This window comes from Hemiscyllium ocellatum, chromosome 47, assembly GCF_020745735.1.
Source record: "Hemiscyllium ocellatum isolate sHemOce1 chromosome 47, sHemOce1.pat.X.cur, whole genome shotgun sequence".
Taxonomy (NCBI): Eukaryota; Metazoa; Chordata; class Chondrichthyes; order Orectolobiformes; family Hemiscylliidae; genus Hemiscyllium; species Hemiscyllium ocellatum.
In genome coordinates, this window is record NC_083447.1 from 2,896,193 (window position 1) to 2,921,512 (window position 25,320).

Below are 25,320 nucleotides of genomic sequence, written 5' to 3' on the forward strand. Positions count from 1 at the left end.
CGGTGTGGACTTGTTGGCCGAAGGGCCTGTTTCCACACTGTAAGTAATCTAATCTAATCTAATCTAATCCACATCGGCAACAATGTCCTGTTCCTGAGTGAATACTGACGAAAAGTATTCATTCAGTGTCTCTCCAATCTCTTCAGCCTCCACGCACAACTTCCCACTACTATCCTTGACTGGACCGATACCTACCCTAGTCATCCTTTTGTTCCTGACATATCTATAGAAAGCCTTTAGATTTTCCTTAATCCTACCAACCAAGGACTTTTCATGTCCCCTCCTCGCTGCTCTTAGCTCTCTCTTTAAATCATTCCTGGCTACCTTATAACTCTCAATAGCCCTAATTGAACCTTCACGCCTCATCTTTACATAGGCCGCCCTCTTCCCTTTTACAAGGGATTCCAATTCCTTATTAAACCACGGCTCCCTCACACGACCCTTTCCTCCCTGCCTGACAGGTACATACTTATCAAGGACACTCAATAGTTGCTCCTTGAACACAGCTCCACATATCGATTGCACCCTTCCCTTGAAGCCTACTTTTCCAAGCCACGCATCCTAAGTCATGCCTCACCGCATCATAATTTCCCGCCCCCAGCTATAACTCTTGCCCTGTAGTGCACACTTATCCCTCTCCATCACTAGCGTAAAAGTCACCGAATTGTGGTCACTGTCCCCAAAGTGCTCACCTACCTCCAATTCTAACACCTGGCCTGGTTCGTTACCAGAACCAAATCCAGTATGGCCTCACCTCTTGTTGGTCTGTCTACATATTGTGTCAGGAAACCCTCCTGCACACATTGGACAAACACCGACCCATCTAACATACTCGAGCTATAGCTTTCCCAGTCAATATCTGGGAAGTTAAAGTCCCCCATAACAACCACCCTATTACTTTCACTCTTCTCCTGAATCATCCTCGCAATCCTTTCTTCTACGTCTCTAGGACTATTAGGAGGCCTGTAGAAAACTCCTAACAGGGTGACCTCACCTTTCCTATTTCTAACCTCAGCCCAAACTACCTCAGATGACGAGTCTTCATCCATCGTCCTTTCCACTGCTGGAATACTATCCTTGACAAGCAATGCCACACCTCCCCCTCTTTTACCCCCACTTCTGACCCTACTAAAACATTTAAACCCTGGAACCTGCAACAGCCAATTCTGTCCCTGTTCTACCCATGTCTCTGTAATAGCCACAACATCGAAATCCCAGGTACCAACCCGTGCTGCAATTTCACCTACCTTATTTCTTATACTTCTGGCATTGAAGTATACACACTTCAAGCCACCTTCCTGTTTACAGGCACCCTCCTTTGAGATTGATGCCATGTTCCTAACCGCCCTACACTCAAGGTCCTGTACCCTAAAGCTACAGTCCAGGTTCCCATGCCCCTGCAGAGTTAGTTTAAACCCCCCCAAAGAGCACTAGCAAACCTCCCCCAAGGATACTGGTGCCCCTCAGGTTCAGGTGTAGACCATCCTGTTTATAGAGGTCCCGGAATCGAGTTATCGAGATACCGGAATCCCTCCCTCCAGCACCATTCCTGTAGCCACGCATTTAACTGCGCTTTCTCCCTACTCCTTGACTCTCTATCACGTGGCACGGGTAACAAACCAGAGACAACAACTCTGTTTGTTCTAGCTCTGAGCTCCAACCTAGCTCCCTGAAAGCCTGCCTAACATCCTCACCCCTCTTCCTCCCTATGTTGTTGGTGCCAACGTGGACCACGACTTCAGGCTGCTCCCCCTCCCCTTTAAGAACCCGGAAAATACGATCAGAAACGTCACGTACTCTTGCACCTGGGAGGCAACATACCAATCGTGAGTCTCTCTCGCCCCCACAAAACCGCCTATCTGTGCCCCAAACTATCGAGTCCCCAATAACTATTGCTCTGCTCTTCTCCACTCTTCCCTTCTGAGCAACAGGGACAGGCTCCGTGCCAGAGGCCTGAACCCCATTGCTTACCCCTGGTAAGTCGTCCCCCCACAAGTATCCAAAACTGTGTACTTGTTCTTGAGGGGAACAAGTTGGGGGTAGGGGAGGGAGGGTCGGGGAGAGGGGAGAGAGAGTCGGGGGTAGGGGAGGGAGGGGAGAGAGAGTTGGGGGGAGGGGAGAGAGAGAGTTGGGGAGAGGGGAGGGAGAGTAGGGGAGAGGGGAGGGAGAGTCGGGGTGGGGGAGGGAGAGTTGGGTTAGAGAAGGGAGGGGAGAGAGACTCGGGGGTAGAGGAGGGAGGGAGGGGAGGGAGAGTTGGGGGGGAGGGTAGGGGAGAGGGTAGAGGATGATGTGGATAAGGATAGAAACACCCATCCCACCCGCGTGCACTCACTCGCCCACCCCCTCCCCCCCAACCACACTCTCCCCCCCCCCCCGTGCACTCACCCCTCCACCCCCCTCCCCTCACTCACCGTTGAGCAGGAGCCCCCGCAGGTAGCTCAGGGTGAGCCTCACCTCCCACCTCCCTCACTCCCTCTCCCACCCCCCTCACTCCCCTCTCCCCCACCCCCCCTCACTCCCTCTCCCACCCCCCACTCCCCCCCCCCCCCCTCACCCCCACCCCCACACCCCTCTCCCCACCCCCCCTCACCCCCACCCCCACACCCCTCTCCCCACCCCCCCTCACTCACCGCTGTGGAGCAGCCCCCGGAGGTGCAGGTAGCTGAGGGTGAGCCTCACCCCCCCACACACACACTCACACTCACACTCCCTCCCCCCCCTCACTCCCCTCTCCCCCTCCCACACACTCACTCCCCCCTCACCCCTCATTCCCCCTCCCCACCTCCCTCACTCCCCCTCACCCCTCATTCCCCCTCCCCCCTCCCTCACTCCCCCTCACCCCTCATTCCCCCTCCCCCCTCCCTCACTCCTCCCCCCTCCCTCACTCACCGCTGTGGAGCAGCCCCCGGAGGTGCAGGTAGCTGAGGGTGAGCCTCATGACGGCCGCCTTGTCGAGGTGTGAGCGGACGCCGGGGCCCAGGGGCAGCTGCTGGGCGAGCTGGTACAGGAGCTCGGTCTCCCTCCCCCTGCGGCTCCTCGCCGCCTCCCGGGACCGCTCCCTGCGCTGCTCCCCCGCGGGAGAGAGCCCCTTGGCCGGCATGGCCCCTCACTCCGGGCCCGGGGCTGGGGGACAGTGAGCACCGGGGGCGGGACACCCCGACACCGACCCCCTGCACAACCCGGGGGGGGGGAGTGTGAGGGGGGGAAGGGTTCGGATTGGTCTCGGTCTTTGTCCCCCTCCCCCTCGGGCTGTTATTCCCCGGAGTGACCCCGGGGCCCGGGCCTAGGCCTCACCGCCGCCTGGGGCTCGGCCTCACCGCTGACACCGAGGGCAGGCTCCCTGTGCCGGCTGGGGCCGGCTCATTCCAGCCCCTTCCAGAAGCTTCCTCTCGCGCGGGAGCGGGCCTCCTCCAGAAAGACCCTCAGAGGTCCCCCGTCCCCCGTCCAGCGTCCCCCGGCTGCCGTCCGCCGGCCCCACTCGGGTTGAGCGTCCTGGTCGCTCCTCCTCGACAGCGACGGAGCAAACACTTTCTTTGTGCAGAATCTCAACGTTCAGGAAGAAATGGCGCCGCCTGGACTCTGTCTGTGTCTGTGTGTGTGAGTGTGTGTCTGGGTGTGTGTGTGTGTGTGTGTGTCTCGGTATCTGTCTGTGTCTGTGTGTGTGAGTGTGTGTCTGGGTGTGTATGTGTGTGTGTGTATGTGTGTCTCGGTATCTGTCTGTGTCTGTGTGTGTGAGTGTGTGGGTGTGTGTGTGTGTGTGTCTGTGTGTCTCGGTATCTGTCTGTGTCTGTGTGTGTCTCAGTGAGTGTGTGTCTGTGTCTGTGTGTGTCTCGGTATCTGTCTGTGCCTGTGTGTGTGTGTCTGTTTGGGTGTGAGTGTGTGTCTGGGTGTCTGTGTGTCTGTGTCTGTGTCTATGTGTGTGTGTGTCTTGGTATCTGTCTGTGTGTGTGTGTCTCAGTGTGTGTCTTGGTGTCTGTGTGTGTGTGTCTCTGTCTCTGTGTATGTGTGTCTTTGTGTGTGTGTGTGTGTGTCTCGGTGTCTGTCGGTGTATGCGTTTGTGTGTGTCTTGGTGTCTATCAGTCAGTGTGTGTCTTGGTGTGTGTGTGCCTCTGTATCTGTGTGTATGTCTGTCTATCTGTGTGTGTGTGTGCCTCCGTATCTGTGTGTATGTCTGTCTATCTGTGTGTGTGTGTGCCTCTGTATCTGTGTGTATGTCTATCTATCTGTCTGTGTGTGTACGCACTGGCGACCTCCACCTTCTGTTTGTCTCCGACTGTGTTCTCCTACTGTCCTTGACAATCAGCCAGAGATAAACAGTCCCTCAGAACATTCTGTTCAAAACCCAGCGCCTGCCACTCAGTATCCGAGAGCCAATGAGGCTCCGCTGAGTGAGAGGTAAACTGTCCCACATCGGTTAGCGTTAACCCTTCCCGGGGACAGACACACACCGTTTCAGATATCTCCTCGCTTTTCAAAAGTTCGCTTTACGCCACGTCGCTTTTACGAAAGAACACCAGTACCTGTTTTTGCTAACCAACAGAAATCCGAAGGGGATTATCACTTTTACGAAATAAGGCGAAACGTTTTCTGTATAAATTAAACCTTTTCGGCCTTACACCATTTCAACGTACGAAAGGTTTCATCAGACCGTACGGACGTTTACTTTCGGACGGCAGGGGATACCTGAAGAAGGGTCACACTCAAAATGTCGACCCCTCCACCTCCCGGTGCTGCCTGGCTCTCTGTGTTCCTCCAGCACCACTGTAATCTATTACCTGAAAGATGTCAGTGTATTGGAGAGAGAGTGCAGAAGTGATTGACAAGAATCATTCCAGGACTGAGAAACTTCAGTGATGAAGAGTGATTGAAGAAGGTCATTTCTGGTCTCCGGCTACAGGAAAGATTTGGATGTGAGCATAAAAGGTATAGTGAGTACGTTTGCAGATGACACCAACATTGGACGGGACAGTGAAGGAGGTTACCTCAGAGTACAACAGGATCTTGATCAGATGGGCTAATGGGCTGAGTGGCAGATGGAGTTTAATTCGGATAAATGTGAGGTGCTGCACTTTGGGAAAGCAAATCAGGGCTGGACTTATACACTTAATGGTAAGGTCCTGGGGAGTGTTGCTGAACAAAGAGACCTTGGAGTGCAGGGTCATAGCTCCTTGAAAGTGGAGTCGCAAGTAGATAGGATAGTGAAGAGGGTGTTTGGTATGCTTTCCTTTATTGGTCAGAGTATTGAGTACAGGAGTTGGAAAGTCACATTGTGACTGCACAGGACAAAATATTGTGTGCAATCCTAGTCTCTCCTGTGAAACTTGAAAGGGTTCAGAAAAGATTTACAAGGATGTTGCCAGAGTTGGGGGGTTTGAGCTACAGGGAGAGGTTGAACAGGCTGGGGCTGTTTTCCCTGGAGCATCGGAGGCTGAGGGGTGACCTTATCGAGGTTTATAAAATCATGAGGGGCATGAATACGATAAATAGACAAAGTCTTTTCCCTGGGGTGGGGATTCCAGAGCTAGAGGGCATAGGTTTAGGGTGAGAGGGGAAAGATATAAAAGACACCTAAGGAGCAACCTTTTCATGCAGAGGGTGGTACGTGTATGGAATGAGCTGCCAGTGGAGGCTGGTACAATTACAGCATTTGAAAGGCATCTGGATGGGTGTTTGAATAGGAAGGGTTTGGAGGGATGTGGGCCGGGTGCTGAAAGATGGGAGTAGATCAGATTAGGATATCTGGTCGGCATGGACAGGTTGGGCCAAAGGGTCTGTTTCCGTGCTGTACATCTCTAGTTGGGACAGTTCTCCTTGAAGTGAAGGACAAAAAGAGAAGATTTAATACTGGTTTCCAAAATGTTGTGGGGGCTGGATAGTGTAGAGCGGGAGGTGCTGTTCTGGTTCATGAAAAGAACAACAGTGTGAGGGGTGGAGATTTAAAGTCATCTGCAAATGAAGTGAGTGTGATGTGAGAAATTCCAGCGAGTGGTTCGGGCCTGGAATGCAGGGCTCGGAAATGGGATGGGGGCAGGTTGGATTGAGGCATTCCATAGGGGCGTTGGGTGGGAATGGTGGGCAGGGAGATGCGGAAAAAGGCAGGTGATGGGCACGAGGGGATAGAATCACTGCAGGCATGATGGGACAAATGGCCTCCTGCTGTGACTTAACAATGGCGTGGAGCAGCTGGGATTTGACCATAGCAACCCCCAATCTCCCAGCCCAGAGGGATGGGCACTACCCTGCGACACAGTACCCTGATTCAGCTCAAAGACACCACATTCCACCCACTTTAAAACTCGCCCTTTTGTGTTTAAACCTCACTATGGGATGGCCAAATGAACCAGTACCAGATGCCACCCCCCCAAAATCCTCCTTCCAAAGCCCCCCCCCCTCTGTACAGACCCCCTCTCTCACCGCCACTACCCACAGGGGTCTCTGTCCTCCCTCCACCCCTCCCAGTGCCAGCCTCCAGACCCTGCACCCACCCCCCCAGGTTTGGGTGAACGTGCGAAGGGTTAAATTGTGAAGTTGCCTTAAATTACCCCTGCAGTTTGTGAAGCAGAGCCGGCTGGAACTGGTATTGTGTACAGTTTGAGACTGGAATGTTCTCTCGGTAGAATAATTGTCTGGTGTCTCGAGCACAGCCTGTACTGAAGCTCCTCACTGCACGTCCCTGTTTAGTCTGAAGTAAACAAATACAGCTCTCCTCCCTGGGGCAGGAACCACACTCCTGTTTGCATTTTAGTTTTTTTGGGGGGAGGATGGGGAGTTTCAATTCCTTCCTTAAACTGCGAACTGCTCTGATTCTCAACAACAACAACAACTTGCATTGACGTAGCACCTTCAATACACTGCAGTGTCCCTCAGGCTCTGTGCAGCAGGAAGGAGTGAGGGATGTGCGAGGGATGTCCAGGGCGAACTGCGCACAAACCGGGAGAAAGGGGATAGGGGTTTCACCGAGGGTCTTAAAGGAGTGAGTTGAGAGGGTGGCTGGGAGAGGGTTAGGGAAGGAATTCCTGAGTCCCGGAAGGTCACTGGCTGGGCGATGGGAATCTGGATTGGCCAAGGGTCTGGAATCGGAGGAGTCCAGAGATCCCGGAGTAGGTGTGGATCTGGAGGAGCCATGGGATAGGGAGGGGGTGGGAGTTGGAAACTGGGTCTCAAACTCCCTCAACAAGGAGGTTCCAACCCTGACTGCCGGGGGTGGGGGCCGGGGGTGGGGGCTGGGGGTCCGGGAGAATCAGGACATGGATTTTGGGGTGTCCTCGATTTGCCGGGGAGTGGGAACGGGAGAAGCAGAGAGGGAAGGATCAGGATAGTTGGGATGGGGAGATGGGGATAGAGTCAGAAGAGAGAGTCGCCTCAGTCGCCTCTGTCAGCGAGGGGGAGGGAGGGGGCAGCAGGGATCGGGAATGGCCTCAAGCCTCCTGTGATTTAGTGAAGGGCAGTTTCCGTTCCTCAGACCCAGGAGGTCGGGCAAGATGTTGGATCATTCAGTGACAAGAGGCAGAGCCTGAGCTGCTCGGGGAGGGGGTCACAGAGAGATGGCACATCGCTCTCTATCTGCCAACCCCCAACTCCCGCTCCCCTAGCACCCCAACCCGGGGCAGGACAGGGGGATAATTACAAACAACTCCCCGCACCCCCCCTCACCACTCACCCCACCCTCACCATTCACTCCCTCACCACTCAACCCCCACCCCCTTCACCACTGACCCCCCCCACCCCCTCCCCTCACCACTCACCCCTCACCCCCTCCCCTCACACTCCCATCACTGCCTCCTCACCCCTCACCCCCCCTCCCCTCACCCCCTCACCACTCACCCCTTCACCCCTCCCCTCACACTCCCATCACTGCCTCCTCACCCCTTCACCCCTCCCCTCACACTCCCATCACTCCCGCCTCACCCCCTCTCCTCACACTCCCTTCACTCCCCCCTCACCCCTCAATCCCCTCACCACTCACTGCCTTAACCCCCTCCCCTCACCCCACACACCCCCTCACCCCCTCCCTCACACTCCCATCACTGCCTCCTCACCCCTTCACCCCTCCCCTCACACTCCCATCACTCCCGCCTCACCCCCTCTCCTCACACTCCCTTCACTCCCCCCTCACCCCTCAATCCCCTCACCACTCACTGCCTTAACCCCCTCCCCTCACCCCACACACCCCCCTCACCCCTCCCCTCACACTCCCATCACTCTCACCACTCACCCCTCCTCTTACCGCTCACCCCCTCATCCCCGTCCTCTCACCCCCCTCCCCTCACCTCCCTCCCCTCATCCCCTCCCCTCACCCCCACCACTCACCCCCTCACCCTCAACCACTCACCTCCCTCCCCTCACCCCCCATCACTCATCCCCTCCCCTCACCACTCACCCCCCACCACTCACCCCCTCACGCCCCCACCCCTCACCCCCCCACCACCACCCCCCACCACTCACCCCTCACCCCCCCACCACTCACCCTCCTCCCCTCACCACTCACCACCCTCCCTGACCCCCCTCAACACTCACCCCCACACCCCCCTCATCACTCACCCCCTCACCATTACTCCTCCCTAATCCCCCTCCCTGACGTCCCCATACCACTCACCCCCCTCCCTAACCCCCCTCAACACTCACCCCCTCCCTGACCCCCCTCAACACTCACCCCTCTCACCACTATCCCTCCCTGACCCCCCTCACCACTCATCCCCCTTCCTGACCCCCCTCCCTGACCCCCTCACCACTCACCCCCTTCCCTGACCCCCTCACCATTCATCCCCTCCCTGACCCCCTCAACACTTACCCCCCTCACCACGACTCCTCCCTGACCCCTCACCACTCACCCCCCCACCACTACACCCTCCCTGACTCCCCTCGTCAGTCACCCCCCTCCCTGAACCCCCCCACCACTCACCCCCCCGACCTCCCTCACCACTCACCCCCCTCTGTGACCCCCCTCACCACTCCCCCCCCGACCTCCCTCACCACTCACCCCCCTCACTGACCCCCCTCACCACTTCCCCTTCCCTGACCCCACTCACCACTCATCCCCCTTACCACTCACCCCCTCCCTCACCCCCTTACCACTCACCCCCCCTCACCTCTCAACCTCTCCCCTCACCCCTACCCCTGACTCCTCACCCCCTCATCCATCAACCATCACCCCATCATCCCATCAACCCCTCACTTCTGATCGCCACCCCCTTGCCCATCGCCCCTCAGCCTTGCCCCCTCACACCTTGCACCCTTATCCACTTATTCCTTATCCCTTGCCCCCTCCGATTTCTCACCCACTCACTGACCCTTGATACCATCACTGGAGGGTGCACCGTTCGTTTCCACACCCAGTAGCATTGCATGCTGCTAGTGGCCTAAGTTATGATGGAATCTGGGAAGGTTATAAATGTGCTATGTTGATGCAGTGATGACCGTGTCTATTAATGGAACACCTGACTCACTAATAGTCTGATATAACACGCCATGAGGGGTCTACTTTGAGTCCGAATGCTGTGATTTCAAATCTTGCTGCAGGGATATCAGGATGACTGGCCCAGGATTAGGTCCTGGAAGACCATCAGAGATAGGAACAGGAGGAGGCCATTCAGCCCCTCATGGCTGCGCCATCATCCAATAGGATCGTGGCTGAAGTTCAGAAAAGATTTACAAGGATGTTGCCAGGGTTGGGGAGTTTGAGCTGGAGGGAGACGGTGAACAGGTTGGGGCTGTTTTCCCTGAAGCGTCAGAGGCTGAGGGGTGACCTTATAGAGGTTTATAAAATCATGAGGGGCATGGATAGGATAAATAGATAGGCTCTTTTCCCTGGGGTGGGGGGTGTCTAGAACTAGAGGGCATAGGTTTAGGGTGAGGGGGGAAAGATATAAAAGAGACCTAAGTGGCAACGTTTTCACACAGAGGGTGGTTTGTGTATGGAACGAGCTGCCAGAGGAAGTGGTGGAGGCTGGTACAGATACAATATTTAAGAGGCATTTGGATGGGTATATGAATAGGAAGGGTTAGGAGGGATATGGACTGGGTGCTGGCAGGTGGGACTTATTGGGTTGGGATATCTGGTTGGCATGGACGCATTGGGCCGAAGGGTCTGATTCCGTGCTGTACAGCTCTATCACCCTGTGGCTGATCCAACATTCCTCACATCCATTTTCTTGTCCTTTCCCAATTACCCTCGATTCCCCGATTAATCAAGAATCTGTCTTATCCTTAAATATACACATGGGCTCTACCCCCATGGCTCTCTGGGACAAGGAGTTCCAAAGACTCAAAACTCTCTGAGGGAGGACATCTCTTCCCATCTCAGTCTGAAATCAGAGCCCCTTTACTCTGAGACTGTGCCCTCTGGCCTCCCGCGAGAGGGAAGCCCCCTACTCTCCTGTCAAAGACCCCACAGGCACTGCTTTACGGAGAGTACGGAATATCCCAGTCTTCGTCTGGTCTCAGTTTAATCACACACCTGATTACGCTGAGAAACAGGTTACCCAGCTGCCATCACATCACTGCTTGTGGGATTTTGCAGTGCACAGTTTGGATGCCGTATTTCCTCTATCACGCCAGTGAATGCACTGGCCTGACTGCAAAACAGCTAGGGACATCCTCATGTTATAAAGTCATAGAGATGTACAGCATGGAAATAGACCCTTCGGCCCAACTCATCCATGCCGACCAGATATCCCAAATTAATCTAGTCCCATTTCCCACTACTTGGCCCATATCCCTCCAAACACTTCCTATTCATATACCCATCCAGATGCCTTTTAAATGCTGTAATTGTACCAGCCTACACCACTTCCTCTGGCAGCTCATTCCACACATGCACCACCCTCTGTGTGAAAAAGTTGCCCCTTAGGTCCCTTTTATATCTTTCCCCTCTCACCCTAAACCTATGCCCACTAGTTCTGGACTCGCACACCCCAGGGAACAAACTTTGTCTCTTCATCCTGTCCATGCCTCTCAATTTTGTAAACCTCTATAAGGTCACCCCTCAGCCTCCGACGCTCCAGGGAAAACAGCCCCAGCCTGTTCATCCTCTCCCTGTAGCTCAGATCCTCCAACCCTGGCAACATCCTTGTAAATCCTTTCTGAATCCTTTCAAGTTTCACAACATCTTTCCGATAGGAAGGAGACTAGAATTGCACGCAGTATTCCAACAGTGGCCTAACCAATGTCCTGTACAGCCGCAACATGACCTCCCAACTCCTGTACTCAATACTCTGACCAATAAAGGAAAGCATACCAAATGCCTTCTTCACTATCCTATCTACCTGCAACTCCACTTTCAAGGAGCTATGAACCTGCACTCCAAGGTCTCTTTGTTCAGCAACACTCCCTAGGACCTTACTCATTTCCCCTTCCCCACCTCATCCTAGTTTCAAACTTCCAGCTCAGCACTGTCCCCATGACTTGTCCGGACTTGTCCTACCTGCCTATCTCCTTTTCCACCTATCCACTCTACCCTCTCCTCCCTGACCTTCATCTCCTCCCCCACTCACCCATTGTACTCTATGCTACTCTCCCCACCCCCACCCTCCTCTAGCTTATCTCTCCACGCTTTCAGTCTCACTGCCTTTATTCCTGATGAAGGGCTTTTGCCCGAAACGTCGATTTTGCTGCTCCTTGGATGCTGCCTGAACTGCTGTACTCTTCCAGCACCACTGATCCAGGACCTTACCATTAAGTGTATAAGTCCCGCCCTGATTTGCTTTCCCAAAGTGCAGCACCTCGCATTTATCTGAATTAAACTCCATCTGCCACTTTTCAGCCCATTGGCCCATCTGGTCCAGATCCTGTTGTAATCTGAGGTCACCCTCTTCGCTGTCCACTACACCTCCAATTTTGGTGTCATCTGCAAACTTACTAACTGTACCTCTTATGTTCATATCCAAATCATTTATACAAATGAAGAAAAGTAAGGGTTAAAACATGTTGTGTATCTCAAGATGGAAGAGAAGTCTTTCTTTTCTTTAGCACTCGGTGTGAATTGATTTTGTTTTGTTCTGGTTTCTTTTGGAGTCAAGTCATTGACCATTTCCTCTGGCTCCAACGTGTGGATTGTGAGGTGTGACTGCCACCTGCTGGAAAGCCCTGTGTGCTTCGGGTGACATTGCAACTGGAGCTGATCCCCAGCATGACAACATGAAGCTGAGCTGCTTGGGGTCAGAGCCTCTCCGTCCTCCTCCAGTTCATCGCCGGGCTGTGTGACAAACCAATGTTAAAATGAAAATCCCTCTTCCCAAGTGGCTGCAGGCATGGTCCCTCACCACCAGGAGGCACTTGTGTTGCAGGGAGGGGTCACTCCCTGAGCGTCACCTTTCAAAGGGCTGATGAAAATAGGAAGGTTTTGTAAAACCACGCCAGACAGTAGCTGGAATATTGCAAACAGCTCAGGAAAAATAGGGAAGGGTCACTCAGCTGATCCCGGGGATAGAGGGGACTGTCTCACGAGGAGAGTTTGAGTACATTGAGCCTGTATTCTTTGGGGTTTAGAAGAATGAGAGACGATCTTATGGAGATGTGTAAGAATCTCAGGAGATATTCCTGGGATGTAGTCATCATCCACTTTCCTCAGTATTTATTACCCAGACGCCTGGACAACTGGCCCATTTTCACAATTTAATCTAGTCCCATTTGCCTGAGTTTGATCCATATCCCTCCATACCTATCCAAATGTTTAGAAAGAATCCCTACAGTGTGGAAACAGGCCTTTCAGCCCAACAAGTCTATACTGACTATCCCACCCAGACCCATTCCCCTACATTCCCCCCCTGATGAAAGCACCTAAACTGCACATCCCAGAACACTACGGGGCAGTTTAGCACAGCCAATCCACCCTGACCTGCACATCTTTGTGACTGTGGGAGGAAACCAGAGCACCCGGAGGAAACTCACGGGGAGAGTGTGCAAACTCCACACAGACAGCCACCTGAGATTGGAATCGAACCTGGGACCCTGGCACTGGGAGGCTGCAGCACTAACCCACTGAATCACCATGCTGACCTGTGATGGAACTGTACCAGCCGTCATCATTATCTCTGACAATCCATTCCAGACACTCCGCATCCTCTGTCTGCAAATGTTGCCCCTATTGTATCTCACCCCTCTCACCTCGAGTTTTAAGACTCCCCTACCCTGGGGAAAACTGTTGGCAACCCCATTGCTGTGGGTCTGGAGTCACATGTAGGCCAGACCAGGTAAGGATGAAGGACATTAGAGACCCAGGTGGGATTTTCCCAACAATCAACAATGGGTTCTTGGGCACCATTAGACTCTTAAGTAAACTGACAGAGATGGTGAAACACTGGGAGATCTGAATCTATTTTATGATGGTTTCAATTCTCCTCCCGCCAATCCCACCTCCTCCCCCATTCTGTGCCTTCATTCCAAGACATCCTGCATTTTCTATTACTCCTCCCACACTATTAACCCCCCCACACCATTAATCCCCATCCCACACCATTAACCCCCCCATCCCACACCATTAACCCCCCCACACCATTAACCCCCCTTCCCACACCATTAACCTCCCCACACCATTAACCCCCTTCCCACACCATTAACCTCCCCACACCATTAACCCCCCCTTCCCACGCCATTAACCCCCCCACACCATTAATCCCCCTCCCACACCATTAACCCCCCCTTTTCCTACACCATTAACTCCTCTCCCACACCATTCACCCCCCTTTCCTACACCATTAACTCCCCCTTCCCACACCATTAACCATTAAATTGGTGGGCGGCACGGTGGTACAGTGGTTAGCACTGCTGTCTCACAGCGCCAGAGACCCAGGTTCAATTCCTGACTCAGGCAACTGACTGTGTGGAGTTTGCTCCGATTTCCTCCCACAGTCCAAAGATGTGCAGGTCAGGTGAATTGGCCATGATAAATTGCCCGTAGTGTTAGGTAAGGGGTAAATGTAGGGGTTTGGGTGGGTTGCGCTTCGGCGCGTCGGTGTGGACTTGTTGGACCGAAGGACCTGTTTCCACACTGTAAGTAATCTAATCTAATCTCCCCACATCATTAACACTCCCTACTTCGTTGCAGTCCTGCGTTCCCTCTCCCATACCCCCCCATTCTAGTATTGTCTGCCATGTCCAGTGCTCCCCCACCCCCTAACAGCCTGTCCTCACCTCGAATTCCATGTCACCCCTTGCCCCCTCCCAATCCCTTGAGCTGGAGATAACTCGGTTGTTCTGCACTGACTCCCCTTCACCCTCCCTCTACTGCCCAACGTAGCCAACACAGGAATCAGTGCAGTGACACTCCAACCACCAACTAACGCTGCTCTCCTCAGATATGGTTTGAGCCAATAAACCTGCACGCGCTGGAATCCCAGGGAGGCAAGCAGGAGGCTGGAAAAATACAACAAGCCAGGCAGCATCAGGAGGTGGAGACTGTAGAGAAGTTCTGACAAAGGGTTATACGCGAAACGTTGACTTCTCCATCTCTTGACGCTGCTTGGCTTGCTGTGTACATCCAGCCTCCTGCCTGTCTACCTTAGATACAGGGCTCAAAGCTGCTCACAATATTACAGTCTGAAAGCAGCCTCAAAGTTAAAAATCACACAAAACCAGGTTATAGTCCAACAGGTTTATTTGGAAGCACTAACGTTCGGAGCGCTGCTCCTTCAGGTGGTTGTGGAGTATAAGATCGTAAGGCACAGAATTTATAGCAAAAGCTCTCTGAAAGCTAGTGCTTCCAATTAAACCTATTGGACTATAACCTGGTGATTTTTAACTTTATACACCCCAGTCCAACACCAGCATCCCCAAATCATTATACAGCCTCAGCAGTTCATCTCTGCTCTTGGACCTAGCCCTCTTGAAATGAATGCTAACGTTGCATTTTCCTTCCAAACTGCCAACTGAACCTGCATGTTAAACTTAAGAGAATCCTGAACTAGGACTCCCAAGTCCCATTGCGTTTCAGATTTCCAAAGCCTTTCCCTGTTGGGAAAACAGTCTACTCCTCTATTCTTCCTTCCAAGGTACATAAACTCACACTTTCTCACATAGTATTCCATCTGCAACATCTTTGCCCACTCTCTCAGTCAGTCCAAGTCCTCCTGCAGCCTCCCCACTCCCTCAACACTATCTGTCCCTTCCCCGATCTTTGCAAACCAAGCAATAATGTCCTCCGTTCCTTCGCCCAGATTGTTCATGTATGGAGCAGGTTACACTGAGGTTGTCAGAGAGCACATGGACTCAAATATTTGCAAAGCTGAAAATGTGTTGCTGGAAAAGCGCAGCAGGTCAGGCAGCTTCCAAAGAGCAGGAGAATCGACGTGCCCGAAACGTCAATTCTCCTGCTCTTTGGATGCTGCCTGACCTGCTGCGCTTTTTCAGCAACACATTTTCAGCTCTGATCTCCAACATCTGCAGTCCTCACTTTCTCCTCAAATATCTGCAAATCTTACTTGACACATGCTCCGAATCCTTGCTCAACATTCCTGAGAAATATGTGAATATCCTCCTTGTTGTTTTCCTTCCAATGGGAAGTGGGTGTAGCTGGTGGTTAGGCTGCTCACCCCTAATTGCCCCTTCAGCTGAGCGGGCTTGCTCGGTTATTTCACAGTTAATCCCTATCGCTGTGGGTCTGGAGTCACATGTGGGTCAGACCGGGTAAGGATGGCAGATTTCCCTCCCTAAAGGGCATCAGTGAACCAGAAGGGTTTCTCCAGCAATCAACAATGGATTCATGGTCACTGTCACTGAGACTGCCTTTCAATTCCTTATCGCTTAGTCGTCTGTATGTGTGTGTGTGTCTGTCTGTGTGTCTATCTGTGCCTGTGTGTATGAGTTTGTGTGTGAATGACTGTGTGTGTGTGCATTTGTGTGTATGAATGTGTGTGTGCATGTGTGAGTGCGTTTGTGAGAGTGGGTGGGTGAGTGTGTGTGTGTGTCTATCTGTGCCTGTGTGTGTGTGAATGTTTGTGTGTGTGCATGTGTGTGTGCATGTGTGAGTGTGTGTGTATGTGTGAGTCTGTGCGTGTGTATGTGTGTGTGTGTCTACCTGTGATTGTACATGTGTGAGAGTCTGTGTGAGTGTGTGTGTGTGTGTTTAAGTGTGTGTATGTGAGTGAGTCTGTGCGTGCGTGTGTGTGTGTTTAAGTGTGTGTATGTGAGTGAGTCTGTGCGTGTGTGTTTGTCTCTGGGACAGAGCAGCGTGCTTTGAGCCTTGGTGTGGGGTCACAGAGTGCCCCTAGTCTCAGACAGACTGTAATAACCCAGAGAAAGGACAGGGACAGAGTGTGCTGGGATCTGAGACGAAGGGAACTCTCTCCAGCCCCTCAACAACAGGCCAGTCCTGATAGAGCAGTGACGTTGTGAGCTGGAACACCTTACTCTGAATGGACCAGCCCTGACACTGGTCAAAGCTCATGGTGAATGGGAGCGATGGGCAGCTGACAGACCTGGGACTTGCTGTTTCTTGGGAAAACAATGAATCCTTTGTCAGCACATCGGGTATTGAAAGGGAACCTTTGAAACCCTGAACAATTTTCTGTGCTCTCAGGCAGACGGTGAGAGGGAGCAGCCTGAACAGTTAACCAGGGTTGGATTTCAGGCTGTTTTTATCTGGGGTGGGGGTGGGGAAGGAGTGGTATTTGGGACAAATGTTGTAAGGATTCCAGATGGGAGTGGGGAGGTGCAGGGGGGTGCAGGGATGAATTTCAAAAAGGAAATATGATCTAAAAAGCTTCTGGCTTTTATCACTGAGTAACCAAAGACCAGCTCAGAGAGAGAGAGCAGATGCACAGAGTTCCAGTTACAGTTAGATGGTTTTAACCCTTAACAGTGACTGAAAGAGAGAGAGAGAGAGATCCTTTCAAACCCAAGTACAAATCCATTAGATACTTAAAACTCCAGCCAAGCCAAGTCAAACAGTCACAGCACGGAAACAGACCCTCGTCCATGCTGACCAGATTTCCTAAATTAATCAAGTCCCATTTCCCAGCACCCGGCCCACATCCCTCTAAACCCTTCCTATTCATATACCCTTCCAGATGCTTATTAAATGCTGGAATTGTACCCGCCTCCGGCAAAGGAGCCCCACAGTCAAATAGGCAGAGTCCCCGATGTTCGGTTTGATAAAAGTCCCACTTTCTCAGAGAGAGAGAGAGAGAGGTGACTGGTGGAGGTTTAACCTGGGGGTCACTGTGCCTCAGGTGAGGGGAGAGGTTGGGAGGGAGAGTCCTTCAGGGTAAACTCAGCTGGTGATGGGATTCGAACCCACGCTGTTGGAGATGCTCCACATTGCAGACCAACCAACTGAGCGATTCAACTCCCAAAAGCCTCCTGGCCTCTGAGGCTGGGTGCCAGTGTGGTGTGGGTTAGAGGACCGTTGTTCTGAACTTTTATTTCGGTGAAGCTGAACGTTGTAATTTCTCTATTTTTCTAAGATCTCATAACTGAAGAATCTGGGAATCTGGGTATGTTTGTACTGAGATGGTGCAGTAAGTGGTGACGTATAAACTTTTCACTGCACACGCGAGTACATGTGACAATAAAGCTCACTCTAAATCAAAGCGTGGATTAATAATAAACATGGAGTCACACAGGGAGGCCATTTAGCCCATCGTTCCTGACTGGTACAATCTCACTTTGCCCTGTCCCTTCCCTGCAGTTCTGACATTTTATCCTTTACAAGCGCTCGTTCAAGTTTTCTTCACAAAATTCCGAGTAACTCCGACCACCCACAGACAGTGTGACCCAGAACAGACCGACTCTGTGTGTACATAAAAATATCTCCTTCCTCACCACCTCCCCACTCTGAACCACGTCCCTCTGGTCACTGACCCTCCTGCCACTCTCTGGACACTCACCCCATCGGAACCCCTCGCAGTTTAAAACTCCTCCATTAAATCTCCTTCTGAGTTTCTCAGCTCGAGGGAGAACCATCCTCATTTCTCCAGTCTCTCCACATTACTGAATAAACAACATTTTAGCAAAAAGAAATGCAATGTTTTTACTAGCAGGATCTAATCATATTGAACAACTAACCCACCCTGGGATGTACCCCGTGCAGAGACTGTGTGAGTGATCCCACTCACACCTACACGCTCAGTGTGACAGTCTCACTTTGCCCTCCCAGGGTTAACTCCCAGACAATGTGCTCAGTATTTGCCCCAGCTATGGTCACTGGAGAACAGGAACAGCCACTGTGTGAATGAGTTTTAATTTACCAGAATACCCATCAGCCATTTTAACCACCACCGACGCTCGGTAGCAGCAGTGTGGACCATCTACTAGATGCACTCAGAAACTCACCAAACATCCTCAGGCAGCACCTTCCAAACCCACGACCACTTCCATCTAGAAGGACAAGGGGCAGCAGATACATGGGGACACCACCCTCTGCAAGTTCCCCTCAATTCACCATCCTGACTGGGAAATCTATCGCTGTTCCTTCCTGGGTCAGAATCCTGGAATTCCCTCCCTAAGGGCATTGTGGGTCAACCCACAGCACATGGACTGCAGCGGGTTCAAGAAGGCAGCTCACCCCCACCTTCTCAAGGGGTAACTAGGGACGGGTAACAAGTGCTGAGCCCAGTCAGTGACACCCAGATCCTGGGAACGAGTGAAGAATGGCTTGGAAACATAATTCCGAGGAGCACTGGAGATATTTTGGGAAAAGGAAGAATGGAAACGAGCTGGAGAATGAGATTTAAACAGACACATCCAATCGAAAGACTACCTCAAATCTGAGCAGAACCATGAGGCCATTCGGCCCCTCATGTCTAATTCAATAGAATAAGTTCATGACTGATTGGGTTTGTCCTCAACTCCACCTTCCTGGCTGCCTTGGGACCTGCAAACATTACTGATCCTCTGGGAGATGGAACTCCTTGCCCATTTAACACCCCCTTACCTTGACACTCTGCCCTTTGTTCTAGAATCCCCCTGCCCCCCTGAGATGGGGGGGGGAATGTCCTCCCAGCATTTCCCCTGTCTTTGAGAATGTTACATTCCAACCAGACCCTCTCCCTTTCTTCAAGTCCCAAGAGGACAGGCCCAAACCTGTTCTCATTGATGGGCTGATTGGCCTTCCTTTATTGATAAATTCTAGCTTCCAAAGCTGAGGCTGCCACAGACATGGTCATCATTCTCCATTTCATGTTTGCAGAGAACAATGTGTATTAGCTGCAGCACCTGATCTTCATCTCTCTCTCTCTCTGTCTCTGTCTTGCTCCCCTCCCGTCTCTCTCTGTGATGTGCAACCTGATTGTAAAATGGGAATTAGACTGTGAGTGTGTGGGTGTGTGTGTGCGCACGTATTTGTGTGTGTGCGTGTGCACGTGCATGTTTGGGTGTGTGAGGTGTCTGTGTGTGCGTGTGCGCACTCGTGTTTGTGTGTGGGTGTGATTGTGTGTATGTGCGTGCATGTCAGTATGTGTGTGTGTGGGTGCCACATGTCTGTGTGTGTGAGTATGTGTCTGTGTGAGTGTGTGTGTGCGCATGTCTGTGTCAGTGTGTGTGTCTGTGTATGTGAGTGTGTTTGTGTCTGTGTGTGTGCGCGCATGACTGTGTGAGTGTGTTTGTGTCTGTGTGTGTGCGCGCATGTCTGTGTGTTTGTGTCTGTGTGTGTGTGTCCGTCTGTGTCTGTGTCTGTGTGAGTGTGTGCGTGCGCATATCTGTGTGTGTGTGTGTTTGTGTGCATGTCTGTTTGTGTGTGAGTGTGTGGGGGGGATGGGTGCAGAGGAGGGGGGCAGCTCAGGAATCTGCTCCTTATTCCTGGGTCTCCGCACTGACCCAGGGACCTCACCGAAGGAAAGAATTCCCAACAATCCCTGTCACACCTGCATCATCGTAAACCCCTCGAATCTTCTGCACATCGGGCAAAACAAGTTTAATTCCTTCAAACTTAGCCTACATTTGAGGAAGAGTTGGTCCTAACCACTCCAATGTCATGTGTGGGCCCAAGCTCTGGTTGCTATAGCGACGCCTTCCTTGTGAACTGGTTCATTGTCTTGTACAAAGGTAATTTCATCCGAATAACCCTAGAGTACTCTTTGGAAATTTGAGAGAAGGCCGTTTGCATTCTCTAACCTCAATATGAAAGACGGTTGTAGCCAACCAGATATACCCCGATACCTCCAGGATATTAACCTGCTCTATTCATTCCGGAGCACTGGTGTAACAAGAATGTGCATTGATATGGCACCTGTAACAAAGTGAAGCACCTCATGGCTCCTGATGAAATAAAATTGCAATCAAGTCACAGAGAGGGATATGAGGGAGAGCCGGACGAAGGGTTCATTCAGAGAGGTGGTCTTTTACTGAGGGCAGAGCGCGAGAGAGAGAGAGGGAGACTTGAGGGATGGGGTTGCAGAGTTCTGAGCTCAGGGAGCTGACAGCAGGGCTGGCCAATGATTGAGCAGCTCAAATTTGGGAGCTCAAGTTGGTAGATGATAGGTAACTGCAAAGGTCACAGGCGACATATAAATGTAAAGGTGATAGACTATACCTGAATATAAGAGGATGGATAATTGCAAAGGTGATGGGTGATATATAAATGTAAAGGTGATAGACTATACCTGAATATAAGAGGATGGATAATTGCAAAGGTGATGGGTGATATATAAATGTAAAGACCACCGGAGATACAATGTGCTGGGTGACAACTGAATGCAGGTTGTTGTTGAATGTGAGTCTAGCCTCCAGCCCTCAAGCTGTGGGGAACAGCAGCTTGTGTCCAGGCAGGTTCTAGCCTGAAGGATGGAGATCAAGTTTCTGTTGGTGACATGATCTCCCGCGGTGAATTATTGAGAGGGAGAGAGAGAGAGAAATACTTTATCCTCTGCCCCCCCCCGAGGGCTGCTTCAGAAAAGCAGCCAATCCAATGCAGTGAAGGCGTGATGTTGTAGTGGGGCTCAGGGATCTTGAGGTCAGTGTCTCCTGTTTGCCAGCGTTGGAGAGAGCTGTGCACTGTCAGCAATCCTCTTGCCCAGGAGCACAGATCAGAGCGAGGGCAGCAGGAGAGTGATTGGGGTGGGAGGGGTGCAGAGTAAAGGAGTTGCGGAGGGGACGGGGGGTGGTTGAGGAGGGGTGTAGGAAAGTCAGGGTGTGGGGGAGCAGAATGAGGGAGGGAGGAGGAGAGTGAGAGAGGTGGTAGCAGAGTGAGGGAGGGGGAGAGTTGGGGAGAGGGTGAGTTGGGAAGGGGTGAGTTGGGGAGGGGGAGAGTTGGGGACAGGGAGAGTTGGGGAGGGGGAGAGTTGGGGACAGGGAGAGTTGGGGAAGGGGAGAGTGAGGGGGGAGAGTTGGGGAGGGGGAGAGTTGGGAAGGGGTGAGTTGGGGAGGGGGAGAGTTGGGGACAGGGAGAGTTGGGGAAGGGGAGAGTGAGGGGGGAGAGTTGGGGAGGGGGAGAGTTGGGAAGGGGTGAGTTGGGGAGGGGGAGAGTTGGGGAGGGGGAGAGTTGGGGACAGGGAGAGTTGGGGAAGGGGAGAGTGAGGGGGGAGAGTTGGGGAGGGGGAGAGTGAGGGAGGGGGTGAGTTGGGGAGGGGGAGAGTTGGGGAGGGGGAGAGTGAGGGAGGGGGAGAGTGAGGGAGGGGGAGAGTGAGGCAGGGGGAAAGTAAGGGAGGGGAGAGTGAGGGAGGGGAGAATTGGGGAGGGGGAGAGTAAGGGAGTGGGAGTTGGGGAGGGGGAGAGTGAGGGAAGGGGAGAGTTGGGGGGAGAGTTGGGGAGAGGGAGAGCGAGGGAGTGGGAGAGTGAGGGGGGAGAGTGAGGGAGGGGGAGAGTTGGGAAGGGGGAGAGTGAGGAAGGGGGAGAGTGGGGGAGGTGGGAGGGGAGTGAGGGAGGGGGAGAGTTGGTGAGGGGGACAGTGAGGGAGGGGGAGAGGGAGAGGGGAAGGGAGTGAGGGAGGGGTTGAGTTGGAGAGATCTCTGTGCCCTGGGTCATGGCGACACGGAGCTCCCTAGGGTTCACTGAGGAGCAGGTTGTGTGTGTGTGTGAGGTGCTCCAACAGGGGGGCTACATTGAGAGGCTGAGTCATTTCCTGTGGTCACTGCCCCCCACCTCTGGCCATCTCGAGCAGAATGGGAGTGTGCTCATCGCCAAGGCCATAGTAGCCTTCCATGAGGGGAACTACAGAGAGCTCTACCAGATCCTGGAGAGCTCCCAGTTCCCAGTGCAGAGCCACGTGAAACTGCAGCAACTCTGGCTCAGCGCACACTACAGTGAGGCCGAGAAACGGAGGGGCAGGCCCCTGGGGGCTGTGGGCAAATACAGGGTCCGCAGGAAATTCCCCCTCCCCCGCACCATCTGGGACGGAGAAGAGACCAGCTACTGTTTCAAGGTGAGTTTCCCTGAGCTATGGGATCTTCCTGTGCAACTTTCTCTGTTTTTTTGTTGTCTCATTATAAAATGCTGCATTTTCCCGGGGTGGGGGGGGGGGGGGATTGGGGGTAGAGGTGTGGGGGGGATTGGGGGTGGAGGTGTGGGGGGGATTGGGGGTGGAGGTGTGGGGGGATTGGGGGTAAAGGGGTGGTGTGTGATTGGGGATAATGGGGTGGGGATTGATACGCTGAGAATGCTGTAACCCCGTGAACTGACCACCTTCTGGGGACACATTCCCCAATCTCTCCCCCACCCCCAGCCCCATATTTCAGTCAGATTTGCACTTGGCGCAAAATCAGGGTCTTGGGACCGAGAGAAACTCCAAAATGGGGAATTCCCCCCAACACCACCCCCCCCCAACACCACCCCCCCCAACACCACCCCCCAACATCACCCCCAAAACCACCCCCCCAACATCACCCCCCCAACACCCCCCCAAAACTACTTCCCCAACACCACCCCCCCAACACCCCCCCAACACCACACCCCAACACCACCCCCCCAACACCACACCCCTCCAACACCACCCCCCAACACCACCCTCCCAACACAAACCCCAACACCACCCCCCAACACCACCCCCCCAACACCACCCCCCCAACACCACACCCCCAACACCACCCTCCCAACACCACCCCCCCAACACCACACCCCTCCAACACCACCCCCCAACACCACCCTCCCAACACAAACCCCAACACCACCCTCCCAACACCACCCCCCCAACACCACACCCCTCCAACACCACCCCCCCACACCACCCTCCCAACACCCCCCCCAACACCACCCCCCCAACACCACCCCCCAACACCACACCCCCAACACCACCCCCTAACACCACCTCCAACACCACCCCCAACACCACCTCCAACACCACACCCCAACACCACCTCCCCAACACCACCCTTCCAACACCACCCCCAACACCACCCCCCAACACCACCCCCAACACCACCCCCAACACAACCCTCCCAACACCACCCCCAACACCCCCCCCAACACCACCCCCCCAACACCACCCCCAACACCACCCCCCAACACCACTCCCCCAACACCACCCCCAACACCACCCTCCCAACACCACCCCCAACACCACCCCCCCCAACACCACTCCCCCAACACCACCCCCCAACACCACCCCCCAACACCACCCCCAACACCCCCCCCCCCACACCACCCTCCCAACACCACCCCCATCACCACCCCCCAACACCACCCCCAACACCACCCCCAACACCACTCCCCAACACCACCCCCAACACCACCCTCCCAACACCACCCCCAACACCACCCCCCAACACCACTCCCCCAACACCACCCCCCAACACCACCCCCCAACACCACCCCCAACATCACCCCCCAACACCACTCCCCCAACATCACCCCCCCAACACCACCCCCCAACACCACCCCCCAACACCACCCCCCAACACCACACCCATGAATACCACCCCCAACACCACCCCCAACACCACCCCCAACACCATCCCCCAACACCACCCCAACACCACCCCCCAACACCACTCCCAACACCACCCCCCCAACACCGCCCCCCCAATACCACCCCTCCAACACCACCATCCCCCAACACTGGCCCCCCAAACACTGCCCCCCCTACACCGCCCCCCCCAACACCACCCTCCCAACACCATCCCCCAACACCACCCCCCCAACACCACCCCCAACACCACCCCCCAACACCAACCCCCCAACACCACCCCCCCAACCCCTCCGCAGAAACTGGGCAGATCCTGGTGGGAGGTTCAGCTCCTAGTGAGGGGTTAACCCCCAGAACACAAAGGGAGCTCTGCCCTGGGAGGGGGTCAACCAACCCCAGACCTGCTACAGGGGGAGGGGGAGAGGGAGGGTCACTGTTTGGGGGCATTAGTGTTTGCTGATGGGGTTTGTGGGAATTTTGGGAATTGTAGCCACAATTAAGCAGGAGCTGAATCCCGCTTAAACCTGGAACATTATCCGAGGAGATGGTGGCATCTGCTGAACGTTAGTCTCGAGATCAAACCTCCATTTCCACTGCCGCTTCCTGACTTCGCTCTCCAACCTTCTTGTTCCCCCAGGAGAAATCCCGGGGCATTTTACGGGAATGGTACCTGCACAATCCGTACCCCTCCCCCCGGGACAAGAGGGAATTAGCCGGAGCCACTGGACTGACCGCGACCCAGGTCAGCAACTGGTTCAAGAACAGAAGGCAGAGGGACAGAGTGGCCGACTCCAAGGACAGGTAAATGCAGAGCGCGGGGGGGGATGTTGGGAATAATGTGGGAACAGGAATGGCTGGGAACTGGGAGCGATCTGGGGATTGGGGGGACCTGGAATAGGCGTGGTGGCAGGAGAAGGATTGGGTAGCACTCGGAACTATCTCAGACAATACATCACAGGATGTTAGTGAGAAACAGTAAAGGTAACACGGGTCTGACTGACGTCACTCGTTGATGCTCTGATGAAGATTTTGAGTTAATAATTCTTTGTTCTTTGCCCTCAGGGGAAGCGATGAGAACTCCAATCCCCTATACAAACAGCCCCTCCCGGGAACCAAGCTCCTGCTCAGCAGCTCTGACTCCGAGGAATTCTCTCTTGGGCCTGAGACTCTGGGAGCTCTCCACACGGGAAGCTTGCCCTTAAACCCCATCGTCCCACTGGGCAGCCCCCCAGACCTTCAGCACCCAGACCTGCTACACCCCTCCTGCCTGACTGATGATACCACCCTCAGACCTCTGACAGCCAGCCTGGTGGGTCTGGGGTCCTGAGTAACGGGGAATGATTCAGAGCTGGGGTGTGGGTCGGGCAATGGGGTGCGGGTAGAGTGGGATAAGATCCAAACACTGGGAGTCAGGCATTCAGCACAAGAAACACCCAGTGAAGTCTCAGAATGTTAGCACTTCCACGGTTTCATTCATTACAAAGCGAGCACATTGGCAGGAAATACGGGAACAAAGTGAGTTTAAACCTTGGAGAAAAACTACTGGAATG

The 25,320-nt window shown here is 53.7% G+C and overlaps 2 protein-coding genes across 3 annotated transcripts in view; one reads left to right on the forward strand and one right to left on the reverse strand.

Moving 5' to 3' along the window:
- The window catches only part of LOC132836591 (hypoxia-inducible factor 3-alpha-like), a 39,816-nt gene extending 35,524 nt beyond the window's left edge, over positions 1–4,292 (reverse strand). Inside the window, exon 1 of one of the 2 annotated variants that reach the window (XM_060855972.1) lies at positions 2,890–4,292. In XM_060855972.1, the coding sequence (XP_060711955.1) occupies positions 2,890–3,100 (211 nt within the window). In that variant the 5' untranslated portion in view covers positions 3,101–4,292. Of the gene's footprint in view, positions 1–2,630; positions 2,674–2,889 lie in introns of those variants that run through there. The other variant, XM_060855973.1, reaches the window with a different exon arrangement.
- Positions 4,293–21,892: 17,600 nt separating this feature from the next.
- Positions 21,893–25,115, forward strand: LOC132836578 (homeobox protein six1a-like). The gene is made up of 3 exons (XM_060855940.1): positions 21,893–22,291; positions 24,408–24,571; positions 24,833–25,115. Exons 1-3 carry the CDS (start codon positions 21,893–21,895, stop codon positions 25,095–25,097), a joined length of 828 nt encoding a protein of 275 aa, XP_060711923.1. The 3' UTR covers positions 25,098–25,115.
- Positions 25,116–25,320: the final 205 nt, after the last annotated feature.

Bases quoted from the DNA above. Each gene is read 5' to 3' on its own strand.
- LOC132836578 (XM_060855940.1), top strand. From the start codon at position 21,893: ATGGCGACACGGAGCTCCCTAGGGTTCACTGAGGAGCAGGTTGTGTGT. The intron at 22,292-24,407 runs GTGAGTTTCCCT...TTGTTCCCCCAG, and splicing joins AGACCAGCTACTGTTTCAAG to GAGAAATCCCGGGGCATTTT. The intron at 24,572-24,832 runs GTAAATGCAGAG...CTTTGCCCTCAG, and splicing joins GTGGCCGACTCCAAGGACAG to GGGAAGCGATGAGAACTCCA.